Source organism: Poecilia reticulata, chromosome 6, assembly GCF_904066995.2.
Source record: "Poecilia reticulata chromosome 6, P_reticulata-male-v2, whole genome shotgun sequence".
NCBI lineage: Eukaryota > Metazoa > Chordata > Actinopteri > Cyprinodontiformes > Poeciliidae > Poecilia > Poecilia reticulata.
Window position 1 is genome coordinate 13,684,598 of NC_088835.1, and position 21,135 is coordinate 13,705,732.

At 37.2% G+C, this 21,135-nt stretch overlaps 2 protein-coding genes across 7 annotated transcripts in view; both read right to left on the reverse strand.

The window, feature by feature from the left end:
* poglut3 (protein O-glucosyltransferase 3) lies at positions 1–5,262 on the reverse strand. Its single transcript, XM_008411720.3, has 6 exons — positions 4,449–5,262; positions 3,438–3,635; positions 2,750–3,033; positions 2,475–2,679; positions 1,218–1,414; positions 1–1,069 (listed from the first exon to the last, which is right to left on the reverse strand). The coding sequence occupies exons 1-6, from the start codon at positions 4,711–4,713 to the stop codon at positions 632–634; spliced, it is 1,587 nt and encodes a 528-aa protein (XP_008409942.3). The 5' UTR covers positions 4,714–5,262; the 3' UTR covers positions 1–631.
* Positions 3,522–21,135, reverse strand: part of LOC103466256 (NADH-cytochrome b5 reductase 2) — a 24,813-nt gene continuing 7,199 nt past the window's right edge. For 2 of the 6 annotated variants that reach the window (XM_081607985.1, XM_081607984.1), the window contains 4 exons: positions 16,096–16,220; positions 15,919–16,012; positions 15,122–15,253; positions 11,775–12,432 (listed from right to left, as the gene is read on the reverse strand). In XM_081607985.1, coding sequence (XP_081464111.1) covers positions 12,380–12,432; positions 15,122–15,253; positions 15,919–16,012; positions 16,096–16,220 — 404 coding nt within the window. In that variant the 3' untranslated portion in view covers positions 11,775–12,379. Of the gene's footprint in view, positions 3,636–5,365; positions 5,674–8,044; positions 8,145–8,236; positions 8,323–8,530; positions 8,615–8,762; positions 8,893–9,199; positions 9,307–9,585; positions 9,659–10,568; positions 10,716–10,935; positions 10,991–11,090; positions 11,252–11,347; positions 12,433–15,121; positions 15,255–15,918; positions 16,013–16,095; positions 16,221–21,135 lie in introns of those variants that run through there. The other 4 variants (XM_081607990.1, XM_081607987.1, XM_081607989.1 and 1 more) reach the window with 4 other exon arrangements.

A 21,135-nucleotide genomic window follows, 5' to 3' on the forward strand; every position in this document is an offset into this window, starting at 1 on the left:
AAGCTTTAATTTTTTATTTTATTTTTTTAAAAATGGCTTTGGAAAAAAAACAAACAAAAAAAACGATGATTGGAAAAATCTTTATTGGCATTGCTGCCAACAAAACATTATTGTTAGCTGAGCATCTCCTTCCACGTTTAAACTGATGTTTCGATTATATCTCTCTACTGTCTGTGAAGATGGAAGGCGTCGTTTCCATCACCCTAATTTTGATCTCCCTCCCCAGATTTCAGTCAGGACTCTGGCTGGGCCACTCTGAACCATGAATACAACTTTTAGTCAGAAATATGGTAAAATAAAAAGATTACCTCATACACAATTCTACCCACAGGCATAAAAAAAATGTACTTCGCTGTATTTCAAGTAAACTTAAGAAAGTTATAAATTTTAACTTAAACACACAGTTAGAAAAGCAACCTCTATTTACATACACAACTTCCTGTAGATGCAAGCATTAAAAAAAGGGTTTTTGTTTTTTTTTTGTTTCGTTTTTTATAAAAGTATGAAATGTTTCCTATAAACATCAGTAACACTCATCTGCTTCCCTTTTTGTATCAGCAAGGATTTTTTTTCCACAAAAAAAAAAAAAAAAGTCCACTGAATGGAGCTGTAACTAACTACGGTTGGGCAGTCACAGTTCATTCTTACTGGATCCTGTTTTGTTACCTTCCCTCCTGCACGTACATGCGGCTGTGTGATCGTCCGGCTGAGGCACCAGCTCCATGTCGGCCTGCTGCGTCGGCCGCCCTGCCTGGCGCTCGGCGTACGCCAGCAGCACCCGGTGGTAGTAGCAGTAGAGCCGGCTGGGCTGCAGCAGATCTCTGGCCGCCGCCTGTCCAGCCCGGGCGATCTCCGCCGCCTCGGCGTCGTTCTCTTTGGCCCACTGGATTTTCTCCAAAAGGTCCGACAGGTTTCTCCGCACGGAAACGTAGTGAGCGCCCGCCTTCAGATGTCCGTAGAAGTGTTCGTAGTACTGCGAGTTCTGTTTCAGAACCATGCTGTTTCCCAGCATAAGGTAAGGAAACCGATACGCCGCAACTGTTCCGTCCACGTTTACCTGGTATTTGTACTGAAAGTAGAGGCACAAAGTTTCACCACATGCGCCGTGGTCCCAAATCTGCTTTCGAAATTTCAATTTAAAGAAGGAAATCCAACTCAGATTTTTATCTGTTAATTAAAAGTCGGATTAACTAACGTGTACTTCTACGTTTTCTCACCTTGAAGAAGTCGAAGAATCCCACAAGTGGTGCTTTGCCCACCTGTTTTTCCCTGTCTCTGAAGAAGAACCACCCCGTGATGCCGGCGTCCAGCAGCTCCGGGGATTTCTTTGACAGAGACACGAGATGGAGACGCTCTTCCCGACTGTCTCGACCACGGAAAAAACCCTGCGCAGTTTTATTAACCCACGGGGGACCTGGCAGGAAAACCGGTATTATTTTTTAAAAAAACAACAACAACAAAAAGCAAAAGACAGGTACACTATATATACACCCCCATTGTTATCATCTTTGCTTAAACTTTTACAAAGAAATTAGAAAAACTCCCTTCCTCTTTCCATTACTACACTTTCCTAATTTCATGAAGAGAAATTGAGGAAAAACGCTCTTTTTCTGTGATTTGGGTCGATTTTAAACTGGGGCTTTTCTTAATTCTTTAATTAGTAAAAGAAAAAAACATTTAAGGTATGGATAAGAAAATAAGACAAAGACCATAAAGAAAATGGTGCACATAAAGTGTGAATTTCTGCAGCTCAAAGTCCCCAATAATGACCAATATTAACTCAGATAAATGTAAATAGGGTTGGTTGAAGACTCTCAGTGAATCATTTTAAAATCTTTTTTTTTTAAAGCTAAGTGAAAGATCCTGTGTTGTTCCAAACCAAAGGAAGCACAAAGTTTTCTGTTCTTTTTGCTTTTTCAACTATTTGACAAGTTCTTATGCCTGCTGCTCGTTTACTTCCCTCGTTGTGCCAAAAAATATTTTCACAAGTTGAAGCTCACGCTCCAGAAAATGGCTGTTTACTAGGTGTTAGTAGTTGACATTGTTGCTTGCCTGCTGGTGCCCCCTGGTGGTCATTAATGCAGAACTCTAAATTTCATACATTGGTAAATGATTTGGAAACGTTGTGGGACAACTTCAGACTGAAATAGCTTAATTTAAATCTATGAAATATTATTCAGTTCTGACTCCTACCATTTAAATGACATGTTACAGATCCACTGAGGCACAATGTGAATGAGTCAAAGTAACGTTTCACACCAAAATGCTCTGCCTTTTGCTAAGACTATTAAGTCTAACACTACGGCTTTCTTGCCACATTTTTATCTGTGGATGCATCTGTCCTACTGCCAAAGTCTACTAGAGCGGTAATCTCCCTAGCTCCTCCACAGTTACCACAAAGTGAAACGAGTTGCTTTCTCTAAACAAGTTGTCACAAATTTCGAGCCATCAACTGTGTATGGCGGTCCAGCTACCTGTGTTTCCTTGGACAGACAGAAGGTCGTTAGTGACTCCTCTCATCGTCTCCAGGGTGGAGTGCGTCACCTCGTAGGTGGGGAGGACGATGTCGCGCGTATCTGTGGAGCCACACCAGGAGAGGATCGGAAGAGCTCCCTCCGTCCTCGTCTCCAAAGGCCAGTCGCCCACGTTGATGAAAAACTCCACATCGGGCACTCTCACCTTACGTAACAAAACATATTAGATGGCAACTCAATATTCTGATAATCAGGCCTTAAAAGCCAAATTATACCTTTCTCGTCAGCGACAGCAACATTTCATCAGAGAACATCTTGAAGTCTGTGTATTTTCCCAGCGTGCGCCGATACACCTTGTTGTCAACGATGGCGTAATGAACGAGCCCCCCTCTGTTGGAGAATCTGAGGGGCACTTCCTGTCTGAGATGCTGCAGGTCGATGGCAGGGAAGGACTGGAAGTCGGCCAGAATCTGGGGCTCGTTCGCAGGACACTGCAGGACGCTCTGCCAGACGGAGGCGTCGGATTCAGGGCAGTCACAGTATTCATGATAGACTGGGCCTGGGGATCAACAAGAAATGAGACTAAAGTTACGTTCAGGTGAAAAGAAAAGTTCAATATCAACTAATTATGGACAGAAATTCAATCCAGATCATGCTAAAATGTGAACTTTTCTTAACATGCGTATGAGAGGGACTTCAGTACGTTTTTTTTTTATATGTCTAAGAATTGACTGTTCAGGTTTGTAACATGGTGTGGTGATTTGGTTATACACTCTATATTTAAATTTAATTATAATTTTTTTATTATTTTTTGTCCATTCCTTAACACTGACCATGAATGTACCCCGTGCATTAGATTTTTTTTTTATTGTTAAAAAAATGCAAACAGAAAAATCCCTTCAACAAAAACACTTCAAAATATCAAATAACTTTCAAAAAAGATTAAAATCTGCTGAGACGCACCCTTGATAACGTATGGCGACTTGGCCACAGCAGCGTCCAGGTGGAGGATTTCAACCTTCAGACCTTCGACTGCAGATCCGTAGAGGCGGTACCTCATCAGAAACGACCCGTCTCCTCTGTCCAGAGGCGGAGGAACGTGGATGCGGATGTACTCCTCCTTGTTGAGAGGACTTATCTTCACCTTAAATGTCCCTTTACCTAAAGAAGACAAACGGATTTCATGTTATTTAAACTGGCTTAGTCAGACAACTCAGTCCTGATATTAATTATTCTAAACTGAAGAAGATCCTCTTGAAATGGGACATGTGATTTCTGACAGCACTGTGTTTCTTTTGGTCATGTCTATATGGAAGAATTAAAGTAAGGATGTAAAGTTTAACCAAAATCCTGATATTTGGTGGTAACTTTATAGTTCAGTAGGTTTTATATGCTTTCATTTACTAAGATTTTTTTTATCCGTAATTCAGCACGGAATAAAGGTGTTTTTCTAATAAAATCTTTTTTATTTTAGAACTTTAGAGTGGCTGTAAAGAACTGACTGGAATTTTGATTTTCGATCATGTAGCCTGAATAAGATGTATATTAATAAAACCAATGTTATTAGTGACAAATTTAGAAATAAGGCAGATTTGACACTAAAAATGTTTCAATCACGTAAAAAAAATAGAAAAGCCATGCTAAATTCCACAGTGGTTTGCAGAGTTTACATTCAAGCTGTGCATTAATAAAATCAGGAAACTTGGTGGAAATATTTAGTTAAAGGAAGAATTTTCAGCGCACAGAGAGGGAATTTATACATTCTCACAAAAACCCATTAAAGAGATTTTACCTGGTAAAGTAGAATATTTTTAAATCATTTATTTTATGCGAAATATTTTTCTCACGCTGAACTGGACACTGCGAATCAGATGCTAACTTCAGAGTCAGTGATCCATAATTTCAGTTCGGTGGGGCTAGCATAGTTTAACAAAAAGCACAGCAAGCAAAGTGGAGGGTATTCGGGATGTTTACCTGGTGATAAGGTCAGGTTTCTTCCTTCAGAGCTAACCGCCTGAATGAAGAAGTATCGGACTGGTAAAACTGCGTCGGGATTCAGCCCTGGACCCCAAACGATACATCTCTCCGGACTGAGTCCTTCACTCTCAGAAACCGGTAAGTTTGGGCCGAATAACACAACTAAAATAACACAGTTGCTGATTAAAATCCTGTGCATAGCTGCGACTAAGTCTCCACTTTCCTTACACGGCATAATTATCTCAATGCCATAAGCGAACATGCAGAAAGTTGCAAAATAAACGCTAAAGTTTGGATACAAAGTCCTACGGCGACATGTTCGCAGAGAAGCACAAGCATTACTCGTGATGCGTTCAGGGTTTTCGGATATATATTCATTAACTCTTTCGTGCAAAACGAAGTGTTTCTTATCTGTAGGAACGAAAAAAAACGGATGTTCGTAAAAGAAAAAAAGCAGCAAGTTTCCTCTTTATCAATTTAAAAAACTTGACATTAAATGACATTCAAAATAGGGAGTAAAATACAGTAAAATAAGGCATATTATAAAAAAATATACTATTTTTCAGTGAATTGAGAATTGCAAGTGTTTCTGAAATTCTGACAAGTCTGTCAGTGCAAGTAAAGCAACACAAAAGCAAGAATCCCATACTAAACGGTATTCTTGAGCTCACGCTATACAAGATTTTCCTGTTCTTAACGACATTAAAAGCCAGACACTTCAAGTTTGTTTTATTGCACTTCATGCATTTTTTATTAACTTCATTAGTGTTTAAATAACATTAAACAAAATAAAGTTAATTTCTAATGAAATGCAGCTTTGCTTATTTAAAGCATAGTGGCTCTGAGTGAGTTTTATAAACAACACAGTGACTGTAAAATTAAGATCAGTAGGACAAACCAGCTACATGCACAAGTGAAATGTGGCAACACTTTATTTTAAATCTCTCTTGGATTAGGTGGTTGTTAAGCATTTAATAAAATTGCATGCTGTTAAGATTTTTCTTTTTACCTTTAAAAAAAACAAACAATAACCGATTTGTTGAACATGCCTAGTATGCAAAGATATTTTCTTTTGTGTGTCCCAGCTTTTCCAGATTTGGCAGACAAGCATTACGGATCATGGGTGCAGGTCCGCAGAGGACAATCAGTACATCTCTGGACGCAGCAGGGATGCGGTCCTTGATCATGTCAAGGGTCACATACCCTGAGCTGTAGTTCCAGTCTGCAAATACAGGTGAAAAGAGTCATTAGAGAAACTTGTTTTATCAGCTTTAATCAAGAAATGTACTTATTTATAATCAGCCAAAGCACTGAAATGTTACTAAAAACGCAAATGTAAACCAGAAGATAGATTTGGTTTCCTCTAGCTTCTTCTCTGTCAAGATTAAACACTTCCTCTACTTTATTTTTAACCCATCTTGTCGTGAAAGATAAAACATATTTTTGGCAGCATGAGAGACGCCAGTGAACACAACTGTTTTTTTCTTTTTTACTCATCCTTTCAATCACACATCTCTTCTTCTGAGAAATCCAAACAACAACCCCACTGAAGACCAAGTGTGTCTCTAGCCGGACCAAACCTCAGAGGTCATGTGTTGCATTTATGTGAGGAACTAACAGGCAAAACACAAGCAGGATTATGCAACAACTAACCTCTCGTCCTTTTGGGGTTATGCGGGAGAAAATAGAAGTGTTTTAGCTCTTATTTCCTTTAGCTGACGTGTCTTCGTCTGGTTTTGGTCTCTGAATGTTCCAGTAGAGTTTGAAGATTCGTTCAGCTTAGTTTACCCTCCTATTTCCACAACGCATGGACAGTGTGTGTGGGAACATATTTAAGTGCCTCCTTTTCATTAGTGTCACTAGATGTCAAATGTTTTAACATGAAGTTTGTGGTATTTTCAAGTCGGAAGACAAAGTTCAATATGAAGCCTGTTCTGGTAACAATCGATATGTTTTTCATAATAAAGCCTTATAAAATTTTAAAAAGAAACAAATTATTTATTTCCCTAGCAAATTTAGGTTACAAATCTCATTTTACCTTGAAATATCCATGTGTAAAAATAAGATGCTAAAAGCAAAAAAAGAAACTTCTAAGTTTGACTTAGAATTTATGGAAAAAAAAGTATGGTTTAAGATGTTCTTACTTTTTCCAAATTGTAATAGTTTGTGGGAACTTCAAAGGTCCTGCACCATTTCCAATAGATCGTGTGTTTGAAAGCATTCCAATTAGTCTAATTTTACTTTGGGAATGATGGGAACCAGTTGTTTTCATTCACTCTGCAGATGGGAAAACGGCAGCTTTCTGCAGTTGATTGTGGTAAATAAACCACTCTGTGAGGATCTGGAGCTGAGCATTGTAGTGGCTCATGACTCAAAAAAAAAAAAAGCTGCAATGTTGCATCCAAAAGTGTTTAAGTTCATACGCAATGGGATGCAGATCAAGGAGGAAACCACTTCGGCACACATTAGTCAGCGTGGCCTTTGGAAAATCTAATCTCTGCAAAGAATATGAATAAGACTTCTGGTATTTGGACTTGGGGTCTGATAAAAACAAACAAAAAAAATTTAATTGTTTAACTACATGACGATGGCAGTTTGCCTTTTTCTGTTCCAACATGACTGCACACGAGTCGACAAAGCAAGGCAAAGTCATGGGTAAGAGAGCCCGGTGTGGAAGAACTTGACTTGCCAGATCACCTTTGGGAAGAACTAGAGCGAAGAATGTGAACCAACATTAGTGTCCAACTTCAAAACAGGATGTTTAGAAATTCTCGTAAACACAGAAGAGAACACAAACAGGCTAATGCTTTTGGCAATATAGTGTACAGTCAACATCAAGGGTAGTTGCACAATAAAACCCTCATATCCACAATAAGACCTTCATTACTTCTAAAATTAACACAAGCTAAAAGCTTAAAAAAAAAATACTACCTTAAATTAGCCCAGAGAACAACCAGACCTCATGCAAGTTTATTATGCCACAAATGTGAATGGGAGTTCAGAAACGGCACGATGGAGAAAATAAATTTATAAAAAAAATTAAATAAATCAGGCACAAAGCAAGAACTCCATCAAAATGTGGCTTCTTGCATTTACCAAACCAACCATTTACTTTAAAGCGTTAGTATCTATCTAGGTCATGGGTGCCATTTATTGTTTTAGCTGCTGAACAGGAGCAAAAATATTAACTTAGATACATATTTGCTCAACTGACAACAGAAGATCTGGAAACAATGTTAGAATATCAGATGTACTTTAATCCATTAGGAGATGTGTTCAATATTGGAAATCATAATTGGCTAAATGTATTTATTCATTTTATTTATTCACTTGGAAGCAAAACTCACAAATCTGACACATTTTAAGCAAAATTTAGTAAATGGATAAGATAATTATTTTATTTTTGTGATCCAAAGCCTTTTAAAAACTGAACATAAAACTCTGGGGGAGGGGGGGGGAAATAAAACCTTAGTGGACATCTTCCCCACTTAGTACTTTGGGGAGAAGACTTTTACTGGGTTCCTGGTTCTGTTGAAGATGCAAAAGGATTTAAAGCAAAACTCTAACCAACATTTTGCTTCATTCAGTCTCACCTTTTGAAGGCTTGTCCAAAGTGTACCAGACTTTAACCTTCTCTGGGTGATTCTTCTGCACATCCTTCAGCTCGTCCCACAGTAAAATATCTTTCTCAGTCTGAGATAGGCAACAATAAAAACAGGCATGTTTTTATATTTTAGGAATTATTGTTTTATTCCTGAAACAATAAAAAACCCAAAGCAACTGACCTGGTTGGCAAATATGAGAGAGCACTTGGTGTTGTCGGCAGGATCTGATGTGATCCGTCGGATCAACTGCAGCATCGGGGTGATACCTGAGGCAATCAGAGCCAGAAAGTTACTACCAGGTGAGATACAAAGGTAAAATAAATCTTCTGTTTCGTAAAAATATCAGCTGGTGCACAGCTAAAAGAATTATCTTACCTACTGTAGAGTAATTTAAGTGCGATAGGTAAACACGGATTACAATAATGTGCCTGCATGAATAGGATAACACTGATCAACAGGTCGTAGCGAACATACCTGTTCCACCAGCGATCATTCCAACATGTTTAAACTTCTGAACAAGCGGCTCCGTCTTCTTGTTGGCTCGGATAGAAAACATGCCTAATGAGAGGAGACAGGAAACGAGCTTGGAAAGTGGAAATCAAGAGCTTCATCCTCCTATTGCAACACAGTGCCGCCTGCTGGTGAAAACAGTCAACATGCAGCAGTGTCTTTTACTTCTAACTTTGAGATGCAATGGACTCCATACCTTTGCCTTTGTAGATGAGAAGTCCGTTGGGTCCCCTGAAGTCAATAGAGTCTCCGATGGCCATGTTGTCCAGGTACTGAGACATCTGCCCCCCATCTGGGTAGTTTGGGTGGGTCCCTTTGTAGTATATCTTGACAACAGTCATGCATATGTAAAATTACTTGATATTTAAGGAGTTCTCTGTGATTTATTAACCGTTAGCAAACACTTGGAAACAAATTCATATGCATAAATAAAAATTTGACATATACAAAGCAGTTCTTAAATGCCTTGTTAAACAACAGGTAAAAAATTATTTACATGCAAGTCAGCTTTAGACAGTGATGTATAAAGTAGCATAACACAAATAAGACGTTTGATTTCAATACTATTGTTGGACACTGGGACATTTCCTGTCACATAAAATACACCAGCTCTGTTGATTCAAGGTTACCCACCTTAACCACAAGGTCAACAAATCCCTGGTCTTCATCGCTGGACACTGGAGTGTAAGGCCTGACAACCAGGTTGCCTTTTACCTTGGCCGACAGGTAAACATGCTGACCTGGAGCAAAAGACAGATGACTAAATGTGACCGAAAGAAAGATAAATGTTCAGCAAAAATGGGAAAAGATTAACCTTTTTTTTTCCCCGTGCAGCTCATCTGATATTAATCAGGTGTTTGCTTCTTAACAGTTAGGAGTATTTAGATGTTTTTTTTAAATCAAATCATTGGTGTTCAGTGGTAAAAAAAAAAAAAGATGTGAAACTGGCTCAGATGTTTCTACATTCTTGCTTCTTTACGAGACACTCTGAAACAGATTTATCAGAGATATTTCATTACCCACTGGCAGTCCAAGGATGTGAGACTCGGATGGAAGGCCAAACCGGAATTTCTTTGTGTCATGACTGATTTCCTGCACAAGGACACAGACGAGAGTGTGAAACAGCCAAACGATACGACCTTAACTAGACTGATAATAATTTAAAAAAACTTCAGTTTAAGACTGCTCATCTTTAACATCTCTACTGTAAGAGCACTTCTGGTGTAATAAAGAGATGTTTTCCTTTATTACACCAGGAAAACATCTCTTTTCCTGGTATAATAACCAGGAAAAGAGATGTTACAAGAACGCAAGTTCTTGCGTTCTTGTAACACGCTTATACACCTAAGAGAAGTTAAAGTGTATCTTTGTTTTTTCACAATCTGACTAAGACAAAACTATCGGCAAAGTACTTTTGAACAGAATCAAAGAATCCTAGTGCCGTATGCATATTGTTTTTTAGTCTTTGTATAAACCATTTACTCGACATTAACACTAAGCAAAGGCATGCAGCTCACTCTGAAGTCCCTTAAGTTTACCGAGACATATTATTCCACATGTATTATATAACAGGAGATAAACAGACTGATCTTAAATTGCGTTTTTCCAGTCATACAGACAGGAAAAAGCAAAATTCGCACTCAGAAATGCGCAGGCATTCATACACCGCCACGCAGACAACTTGCTCAGGTGCACATCAGCATGTGACAGGAAGAAGCTGGAATTGAACTTACAAAAAATATAGCAAGATGAAAACTCTTTGTTGAGATCAGCAGCAAGAATCCCCATTGATGCTTTCCGTCTTGCATTTAAACACTTGAGGTGAACAAAGCTGTAAAATTGGTAATTTCTCCAAGAACAAAAGCCAATGACTGCTGCTACTAACGTCGGTCTTGTTTTGTTAGCTGTATTGGAATGAATTAAACTGACTAATTTAGCTTAACCAGTTCTTTTATCCCAGTGTGAGTTGGGAACACATTCAAAGTTATTTTGTTCATCCCACCTGTTTGCTAATGAGCGGCAGCGAGTATTTGATCGTAGGATCCTTTAGGGTCACAGGGCCCTTCCCTTTTCCTTCTGCAGAGTTTCCAAGAAGGAAGTGCAGCAACGTTATGACCACTACAGACACCGCCACCACCACCGGGATCGTCTGCAAGACAAAACGTTACGTTTAATGTGACCGCAGTCAATAAAAAGAAAGAAAACTTACAGCTTTCCACAACACTCGTTAGGATTTTTTTTCCATATTAACCTGTATTTAAGTGGGTTATATGCAACGTAAAATGCATACAGTAATGAGTAAATATAACATTTAATGCACAGAGAAGTTGTTTTATATAAAAATTTTTTTAAAAAAGCATTATTCTCACCAAGTTTGAGTCCATGGCTTAATGTGTACTAAAGTGAACCTTGTCTTCCAACAGTCTGAGACCAGAGTCCACACACAGTTCAGCCAATGATAGCTTCCTCTCCCCTCCCACATACACATACACACACACTCACGCACGCACCCTCGTTAACCTACCACAGCAGCACACACACAGTCTCTACAAATGGGGCGTGGCTTTCTGTCTGGGGAGAAAGGTGACAGGTCCAGAGCACCAATGGAAACACGGATCTGATCATGTCACATGGTGCAGAAGTGGTGCTTTGACAGCGAGAAGACCCTTGAAATCACACCACTGACTGAGGGGGAGGAGAGAGACTCAGTATCAACACTGATCCACAGAGAGAGAGAGATAGTGCATTTCTTTTTAATTTTTATTCTAAAAGTTAACAAACCTGCTGCCATGCAACAACCAAGTGGCCAATAGCTCTGCAGGAGGAGATCTGCTCAGTGGTTGAGCAAGAAAGTGGAACATCAAACATGGTTTTGACTGCAACAACAAACTTGTACACCACCACCTCTTATTTCTTCATATTTTTGTTCCAGTGATAAGTTTCAGCTTGTTCTAAAACAATTTCCAGGTTCAGATGCCGTATTTTGCAGATTTAAGGGATCTGAAAGTCGCGTCTTTCAGAAACATGAATAATGTCCAAGAAGGACTGGAGATCTACTTTTTTCCAAATTTGCTCTTTGGATCTCACCACCTTCATTCTCAAATATTGGTTTAAGTTAAACCATCTTTCTTATTTGGCATTTTTCAAAGAAAAAGATTAAAAGAGCCACTTAAATCGTTGGTTGCCAAGTTGTCTGTCACCGACACAACACTGTTTAACTCCTTTTTAATACCTGAATTGTCTGTGTCAGAGTCAAGACGGTTCAGATTGATATATGCAAAAATGTTCTTTTACAAAAGGTAAAATTAATTTTCGTACAGAAAATTAAAGCCCAAAGTTACTTTTAAATACTGAAAATCTGATAAAATGTTCATCGCCTCTTCAAATACATAAAAAAACCTCTTAAAAGTAAAATGGAAAGAAATAAAAGTTTGCACACTTCTATAAATGTGCAATCAACTAATATACTTTATTGCAATTAATAGAAATGTGACTATGAACATAGTGAAAAATTCTATTTCTACAAAATTTGCATTTCATTTTTAACACGTCTTGACACCAGATTATTTTTACACAGGTAAATCAACATGTAAATGTTTTTTTTATGTTCGCCCTGAAAGCTAACACCAATCAGAGACTGAACAGAAAGTGGTTGATCAATTCTAGTTTCTCTCTTTCTAAATGAAGATGAGTCTCATTCCAGCAATAAGTGTCAATTTTCCAAGGATTCACCACTGTGCTCTTCGTGATCCGATTTCCTTCCAGCATGAAATCTTTGATCCGCCGAGGACTCGTTTCTCAACACCTAATGGGTCAGAGCTTTGCTTCCGGACGGCTGCTTGAATGAATCTGCAAGACAAAAGTTCCTTTAAACAAAGAGATTAAGATATATTTTTTTATTAAGTTACTATTCCCTAAATATGTGTTGAAGTGTCATGTTCTTTATCTTTCCAACATCCGTCATTGAGGCAAAGAGGAAATACATTTTACTATGACTTCAGCTCAGAATGAATGAAAGTCTATTTTTTGTTATATTTTAACACAAAAAATATTTTTGAAAAAAACAGAATGCATTCGTTTAGGAAATTCTTCCAAACTAACACTGTTATCAAACATAGCTTGTAGTTCCTCAGATATACCAGTAGAGGGAGCAGTAAAACAAAGTTTTCTTTTTGCCTCCACACCAAAACTCGAGGTCAGATGTTAAAGCTTTAAGTTTAAGTTTTGAGTCACTGCTTTGCCAAGACATGATTATTTCCTAATACAGAGTCACTGAAAAACAATTAAGCTCGCCTCTTTCTTTACTACAAACAAATTGCAAATACCCATTTCTAACATGTTTAGGTATGCGTAAGCATCTTACAAAAACAGCAACGTGGGAAATATAATGAAATATTAGACAGAAAGTGTTTGGAAACACACAGACTTGGTAGTCGCAACACTGGTGTGTTCTTGTCTGAAGTGGTCACCATTTCTGCCAAGTTATCCTCAATAAGCAGAATGTTCACTGGTTTCCAAAGAAGCTAGCAAAACAGAATATCATTTGGCTGACAAACAGCACTGCTGCAGGCAGAAAAACCAAAATCACATGAAAGCAAAAAAAAAAGAAAGAAAAAAAAGAATGAGAAAGCATTTAGAAAGTAATTCCTGCTCCTTGTGCATTATGAATACTAGTAGCTTACACAACCACACCTGCTACCTACACCTTGTATGAGTCACTGCAGATGTCAGTGGGTGGAGTTCCACTTTCACAAACTGGGAGAAGAAAGAGAGATAGCTAGGGGAAAAGCAAGACCAAGGTCTCCAAGGCTCTGGGTGTGGTGAGAGTTTACACTAGAGACATTCAGAAAGGAGAGCTGAGAGACAAAGGAAAACACACGTCAAGAAAAACTAAAAAAAAAAAAACTGAAAGGAATGATTGTTTTGGTATGAAGAAGATCAGACATGAAAAGTCATTTGTGTCCATCAAAGGGTGATAAAAACACTGCCATACACATTTAATCTAAAAGAATCAGAAGAAATATTTTGGTTTTTAAAATCTACAGTTCCTAAAAAAAAAGGTGCTGAGGTCATATCCCCGATTGCTGTATCGAGAAATAAAGGCCTTTGTACATGGGGTGCCTGCTATACCAGTCAGGTCCTATCTTTTGATAAATTACAAACTGTAGAATATAAACTGTTCAAAATCTTCCCAATTTTTTTTATTAAAGATCTCCATTCTAAAATTGCTCCACTTTTGTAAGACATAGTTTTTCTGGAAAATTATAAATAAAACATTAGATGCAAAAAAAACCCTCTCCAGCCGTTTCCCCCCACCCCCTGTTCTTTAAAAGTTTGTTATTGCCCCTACTTTAACTTGCTTTCATGTTGTTTAATGCCATCAAAATTAACACATTCATATTTTAACTTCTTAGCCTAAACATTTGATATGGCATGGTATAAATTGTATTTGTGTAGCACATTTCCTGCAACAAGGCAGCTCAAAGTGGTTTACATGAATTAGAAGGAAATACAAACAAAGCAATAAACCAAAGGAAAGAGCGAAAATTAAAAAAAATAATAATAAAAGTATAAAACTACATATTGGTTCCCAATGTCTGTAATTTATAATTTATGGGGATTTCTCTGGAAATGTAAACTACTTTTCATTTTGAGAAAAATTTGGGTTTATGAAATTTGTCAATCTTGTGCTCCGTTTTTAAATGTACATTTTACACAATATCCCGCCTTCTTTGAAAGTGAGCCTGTACTAAATCATTGAAAATGTTACTATATTGTTAAGACAGTTCAAGGTCTTCTTATATGCCTGTGCTTTCACATGCACAGTGTCCTTTTCAAAAATAAAGAAAACCAGAAGCAAGGAGGATTTAAAAAAAATGAAGCTTTTATGGATCCATGATTCACTATTCTTGTTTTGATCTTAATGTTTCCATCCGACACAGGAGCCAAAGCGACAACATCTTAAATATACTATTAAATGAGAGAAAAGTAATGAGTAATGATTTCATTATTATTTTTATTTCAACAACATTTCTTATCTTTTTACTGAAGTTTTGAAAAAATGAATAATGCAATAAAAGTGTCATGATTTTAATTTTCCTTTCAGGGTTTTTTTTTGTTTTAGTTTGTTTGTTTCTCAGTCTCAATTGGCCTGAAACGTCTCTCCATTTTTCTAAGTTTTGGAAAGAGATAACTGACTTTTCCTTATATTTTGATTGCAAACTTTGTTGCTTCCTTTATTTTTTAAAAGGGACACCAACTTCCCAGCGGTCACCTCAGTGCCAAATGCCCAACAGCCACTCTAAATGCCACAAGCTCAGCCTTGTTTAACCAAGATTGCCTCTGCAGAAACGCAGCTGACCAGAGCGCAGCGCCACAACAGAGGCCATGATATCTCACTAAAGAGCTCTTGAACGAGAAAGACTCCATTAAATATACATGCACTTTCTTGTCATGCAGGTAAGGAGCAAAAGACAGATGATCAAACCACATAATGCATTCATGTTGGTGTTATGTTCACTTGTGAGGGGAATTGTTTAAAGGACATAACCACACCTTCCTTCCCGATGAAGGTCAGTCCTGCGCTGAAGCCCCTGTGAGTGATGCGGCTGTCTGAGGTGAAATGAAGCACCATGATGCTGCTGAAGGAGACGACCGGAGGGGGAATACTGCCACCACACAACACAGCTACGAAAAAAAAAAGCAAATAAACTAACGATCACTGCTCTTTTTAATTCTGCAATATTACAAAAATCTTTTGTTCCAAAACAAAAAGAAGTAAGACGTGAGCTCTGCATTTTTTTTTCCAAGTATTTCCATGTACTGTGCAGTGCAAAGGTTTTAAGCCCGTCTCTAATTTCTTTATGCAGTACTTTGCTTCACAAATACCGGGTCATTTTTAAAGAGGTACACATGCTTTCTTAAGTTTTTATTTTGAAATATGAGCTTAGAGTTTAAAGTGATTACGGTAATAGGTGAGACTAAAATGGCTTTAAAAAAACACTCCTTTGAGAATTCATGAAAAACTTTTGAAATATTTTCAAAAGACCTGAAGAACCATTGACCAAAGTCATTGTTAAAGAGAAACTCTGGCAGCTTGGAAGCAAACTAGAAACTAGAAGGAAATAAGGGATGACTTTTTGCACAGAATTGAATGGAAAAAAAAGCTTTCTCATTGCTCTTGTGTAATATTCTACTTTTCTGAAAAGCTTAATTGTTGGGTTTTATCAGCTTCATGCTAATAAAACATAAACATAAGGTGAACATAAACATTTGAAAGAGATCCTACTGTATTCCAGTTTTTTTTTTTATCTTGTAATCAGATTTATTTTAATCCAATTCTTTAATCTTACCAATCTCTTTGTTTCCTTCAACGTCTCCCAGAACTGTCAGTGAATCATGCAAACATCTCTCCGACTCTTCCAGGTCAAAATCAGCAAACGTCAGCTGCAATCAAACTTTAGATTACAAGAGAATCTACATGCGAGGACCTTTAATTTTAAAGGTGTGTTTATTGAGGTTATTATTACCTTAACTAGACGTCCTGGAGGAGAGTAGATGACCCAGCGGAGCGCACAGTCATTACTGTAGGACTGTGGGTAATTTGGGGTGTGGAGTGAAATCTGATCCTCCACCTGAACAATAGTCCCACATGCTTATCGGGCAAATATGGTGGGGGGACAGGGGGGAACACAACAGAGTTTAACTTGTGTTATTAACCTCAAGGGCGGCAATAAAATTAAACACATTTACAAGGAAAAAGTCTCATAACTAAGTGGATTCATCATCTTCACTGCCTCAAATAAAGTGGTAGATTGTTGTGTTTTTTGCTTATTATCACATCATGGGAAGTCTGCTTGCATAATACGTTCCCATAGGAACCGCAGTTAACAGAGGAGAAGGTAAGACTGTCTCCACTTGTGCAACGTTGTGCAAACACTTCTCATCCATCGTCTTGAATGGTAGTTAACTAGGATTTCCAAGGGCTTCTTTGTTTTTGTTTTTTTCTAATCTAATCTTTAATATCAATAACTATGTAGTCGTTTTCCCATCTGACTTTCTCAGTCTGAAATTTGCCCCAATCATATTTAGAATATCAGTTCAGTTTATTAAAGTTTGCAGATTGTTGTTTCTAAGCAGCCTTCTCAAGGTCCCATTGCATTTAACTAGGAAGTCTGGACTTTGGTCTTTTTTCACTCATTCTGTTGAAGATTTGCAGCCATGTTTGTGATAAGTGTCCTGTTGATTATCTACTTTGCGCCAAAAATCAGCTGTCAGGCAAATGGCCTGACATTTAGGCTCTTTAATTCTCAAGGTTAATAATACGCACGGACCACGCCGTTTCCATGTGCATTTTAGACCGTCATCAAGAAGTTTGCATAAGTGCATCAAAAAGCAACAAACTGAGTAATACCACAAGTAACCAGGGGGTGCAGTGTGGAGCGCTATGCATGCAATCAAGGAACGAAGAAGACAGAGAAAAAGATTGAAAAACGGACTAACTTCTGCCTCCACACGCCATAATGTCACCGCAGTGAAGTTAGTTTCAAGTTGGATATTCGATATTCGAGCTCCGGGGAGTAGCGGCGTTTAGCTAAAGGTTGATCCGATTTATGAACGCTAATGTCGGCCGGCGGTTCTCCACCGCTCCCGGCCGCAGCACCCGAAGGTTCACTTAGGGACTGTCAACAAATTACCGAACCAAACCTTCCTGTCAAAGAATGTTAATAAATGCCTTGAATTGTAACACAATAACTAATTGAAAGTGCTATTTCATGCTTTTACATGAGACTCAATATCATCTATTAAATTTTAAAGTCATACAATATTTCAATTATTTTAATATTAAATAATAGAATGTTCTCTTCAATAGCTTCCAGGTCATGTGACCTATTGATTCAAAATCACTTCCAAATAATTATACAAGTCTCTGTAGATGAGGCACAAACTTTTGTTTTCCATTTTTAGCCATTTTCCATTTTTTAGGAATTTTTTTACTCAAAATTGAGGTTTTTATTCAATAGCTTCCAGGTCATGTGACCCGAGACTAAAAATCACTTTCAAATAATTATACTAGTCTCTATAGATGAGGCACAAACTTTTGTTTTCCATTTTTAGCCATTTTCCATTTTTTAGGAATTTTTTTACTCAAAATTGAGGGTTTTTCTTCAATAGCTTGCAGGTCATGTGACCTATTGACTTAAAATCACTTTCAAATAATTATACTAGTCTCTATAGATGAGGCACAAACTTTTGTTTTCCATTTATAGCCATTTTCCATTTTTTAGGAATTTTTTTACTCAAAATTGAGGGTTTTTCTTCAATAGCTTCCAGGTCATGTGACCTATTGACTTAAAAAATCACTTTCAAATAATTATACTAGTCTCTATAGATGAGGCACAAACTTTTGTTTTCCATTTATAGCCATTTTCCATTTTTTAGGATTTTTTTAACTCAAAATTGAGGGTTTTTCTTCAATAGCTTCCAGGTCATGTGACCTATTGACTTAAAATCACTTTCAAATAATTATACTAGTCTCTATAGATGAGGCACAAACTTTTGTTTTCCATTTTTAGCCATTTTCCATTTTTTAGGAATTTTTTTACTCAAAATTGCGGGTTTTTCTTCAATAGCTTCCAGGTCATGTGACCTATTGACTTAAAATCACTTTCAAATAATTATACTAGTCTCTATAGATGAGGCACAAACTTTTGTTTTCCATTTTTAGCCATTTTCCATTTTTTAGGAATTTTTTTACTCAAAATTGAGGGTTTTTCTTCAATAGCTTCCAGGTCATGTGACCTATTGACTTAAAATCACTTTCAAATAATTATACTAGTCTCTATAGATGAGGCACAAACTTTTGTTTTCCATTTTTAGCCATTTTCCATTTTTTAGGAATTTTTTGGTCAAAATTGAGGGTTTTTCTTCAATAGCTTCCAGGTCATGTGACCTATCGACTAAAAATCACTTTCAAATAATTATACTAGTCTCTATAGATGAGGCACAAACTTTTGTTTTCCATTTTTAGCCATTTTTCATTTTTTAGGAATTTTTTACTCAAAATTGAGGGTTTTTCTTCAATAGCTTCCAGGTCATGTGACCTATTGACTTAAAATCACTTTCAAATAATTATACTAGTCTCTATAGATGAGGCACAAACTTTTGTTTTCCATTTTTAGCCATTTTCCATTTTTTAGGAATTTTTTGGTCAAAATTGAGGGTTTTTCTTCAATAGCTTCCAGGTCATGTGACCTATGGACTCAAAATCACTTTTAAATAATTATACTAGTCTCTATAGATGAGGCACAAACTTTTGTTTTCCATTTTTAGCCATTTTTCATTTTTTAAGATTATTTTTGGTCAAAATTGAGGGTTTTTCTTCAATAGCTTCCAGGTCATGTGACCTATGGACTCAAAATCACTTTCAAATAATTATACTAGTCTCTATAGATGAGGCACAAACTTTTGTTTTCTGTTTTTAGCCATTTTTCATTTTTTAAGATTATTTTTGGTCAAAATTGAGGGTTTTTCTTCAATAGCTTCCAGGTCATGTGACCTGTTGACTAAAAATCACTTTCAAATAATTATACTAGTCTCTATAGATGAGGCACAAACTTTTGTTTTCTGTTTTTAGCCATTTTTCATTTTTTAAGATTATTTTTGGTCAAAATTGAGTGTTTTTCTTCAATAGCTTCCAGGTCATGTGACCTATCGACTAAAAATCACTTTCAAATAATTATACTAGTCTCTATAGATGAGGCACAAACTTTTGTTTTCCATTTTTAGCCATTTTCCATTTTTTAGGAATTTTTTGGTCAAAATTGAGGGTTTTTCTTCAATAGCTTCCAGGTCATGTGACCTATCGACTAAAAATCACTTTCAAATAATTATACTAGTCTCTATAGATGAGGCACAAACTTTTGTTTTCTGTTTTTAGCCATTTTTCATTTTTTAAGATTATTTTTGGTCAAAATTGAGGGTTTTTCTTCAATAGCTTCCAGGTCATGTGACCTGTTGACTAAAAATCACTTTCAAATAATTATACTAGTCTCTATAGATGAGGCACAAACTTTTGTTTTCCGTTTTTAGCCATTTTCCATTATTTAGGAATTATTTTACTCAAAATTGAGGGTTTAGGTTCAATAGCTTCCAGGTCATGTGACCTATGGACTCAAAATCACTTTTAATTAATTATACTAGTCTCTATTGATGAGGCACAAACTTTTGTTTTCTGTTTTTAGCCATTTTTCATTTTTTAAGATTATTTTTGGTCAAAATTGAGAGTTTTTCTTCAATAGCTTCCAGGTCATGTGACCTGTTGACTAAAAATCACTTTCAAATAATTATACTAGTCTCTATAGATGAGGCACAAACTTTTGTTTTCTGTTTTTAGCCATTTTTCATTTTTTAAGATTATTTTTGGTCAAAATTGAGGGTTTTTCTTCAATAGCTTCCAGGTCATGTGACCTGTTGACTAAAAATCACTTTCAAATAATTATACTAGTCTCTATAGATGAGGCACAAACTTTTGTTTTCTGTTTTTAGCCATTTTTCATTATTTAGGAATTATTTTACTCAAAATTGAGGGTTTTTCTTCAATAGCTTCCAGGTCATGTGACCTGTTGATTCAAAATCTGTGTGAAATTGTTCTATCAGTCTGTATAGATGAGGCACCCTCCTTATTTCCCCATTTTAGATATTTTAATTTTTTTTTCCATAATTTAAATTAAAAAATATGATTGGTGTTTAATAGCTTACATTTCATGTGACCCACTGACAAGGAACAAAAAGGGTTAAATTGAATAGGTATGAGTGTGCACCACCTAGTCTAGTAGAATAATTTTACATTTATTTTGAGTAAATTGATCACATGACCCATAAGCTATTAAGAAAATTCAATCATTCAATCATCTTCCCCTTGTCCGCAGTCGGGTTTAGGGGTCAGCAGAGGCCCAGACTTCCCTCCCACCAGCTCCTCCAGGGGAATCGCAAGGCGTTCCCAGGCCAGCTGAGAGACATAGTCCATCCAGCGTGTCCTGGGTCTTCCTGTGGGCCTCCTCCTGGTAGGACGTGCCCAAAAGACCTCACTAGGGAGGCGCCAAGGAGGCATTCTAATCTGATGCCTGACCCACCTCAGCTGGCTCCTCTCAAAGTGAAAAATCAGCGGCTCTACTCTGAGTCCCTCCTGGATGACTGAGCTTCTCATCCTATCACTAAGGGAGAGCCCAGAAAACGTATGGAAAAAAAAATAATTTTGGCCGCTTGTGTTTGTAATTTTGTTCTTGCAGTCAAGACCCTTAAACCAATGCCATAGATGAAGGTAGGGACGTAGCTCGACTGGCAAATAGAGACCTTCCTTTTTGATCCAGCTGTCTCTTCACCACGACAGACTGGTCCAGCGCCCACTTCACTACAGACGCTACGTCAATCCGTCTATTGATCTCGTGTTCCATTTTTCCCTCATTCTTAATGTTATGGATTCTGCATTTTCCTCCATCTCTTTTAGCCTCTTTCATCTGCCTCACATGCTGAAGCATACATAACCATGTTTATATGTGACTGCTGGC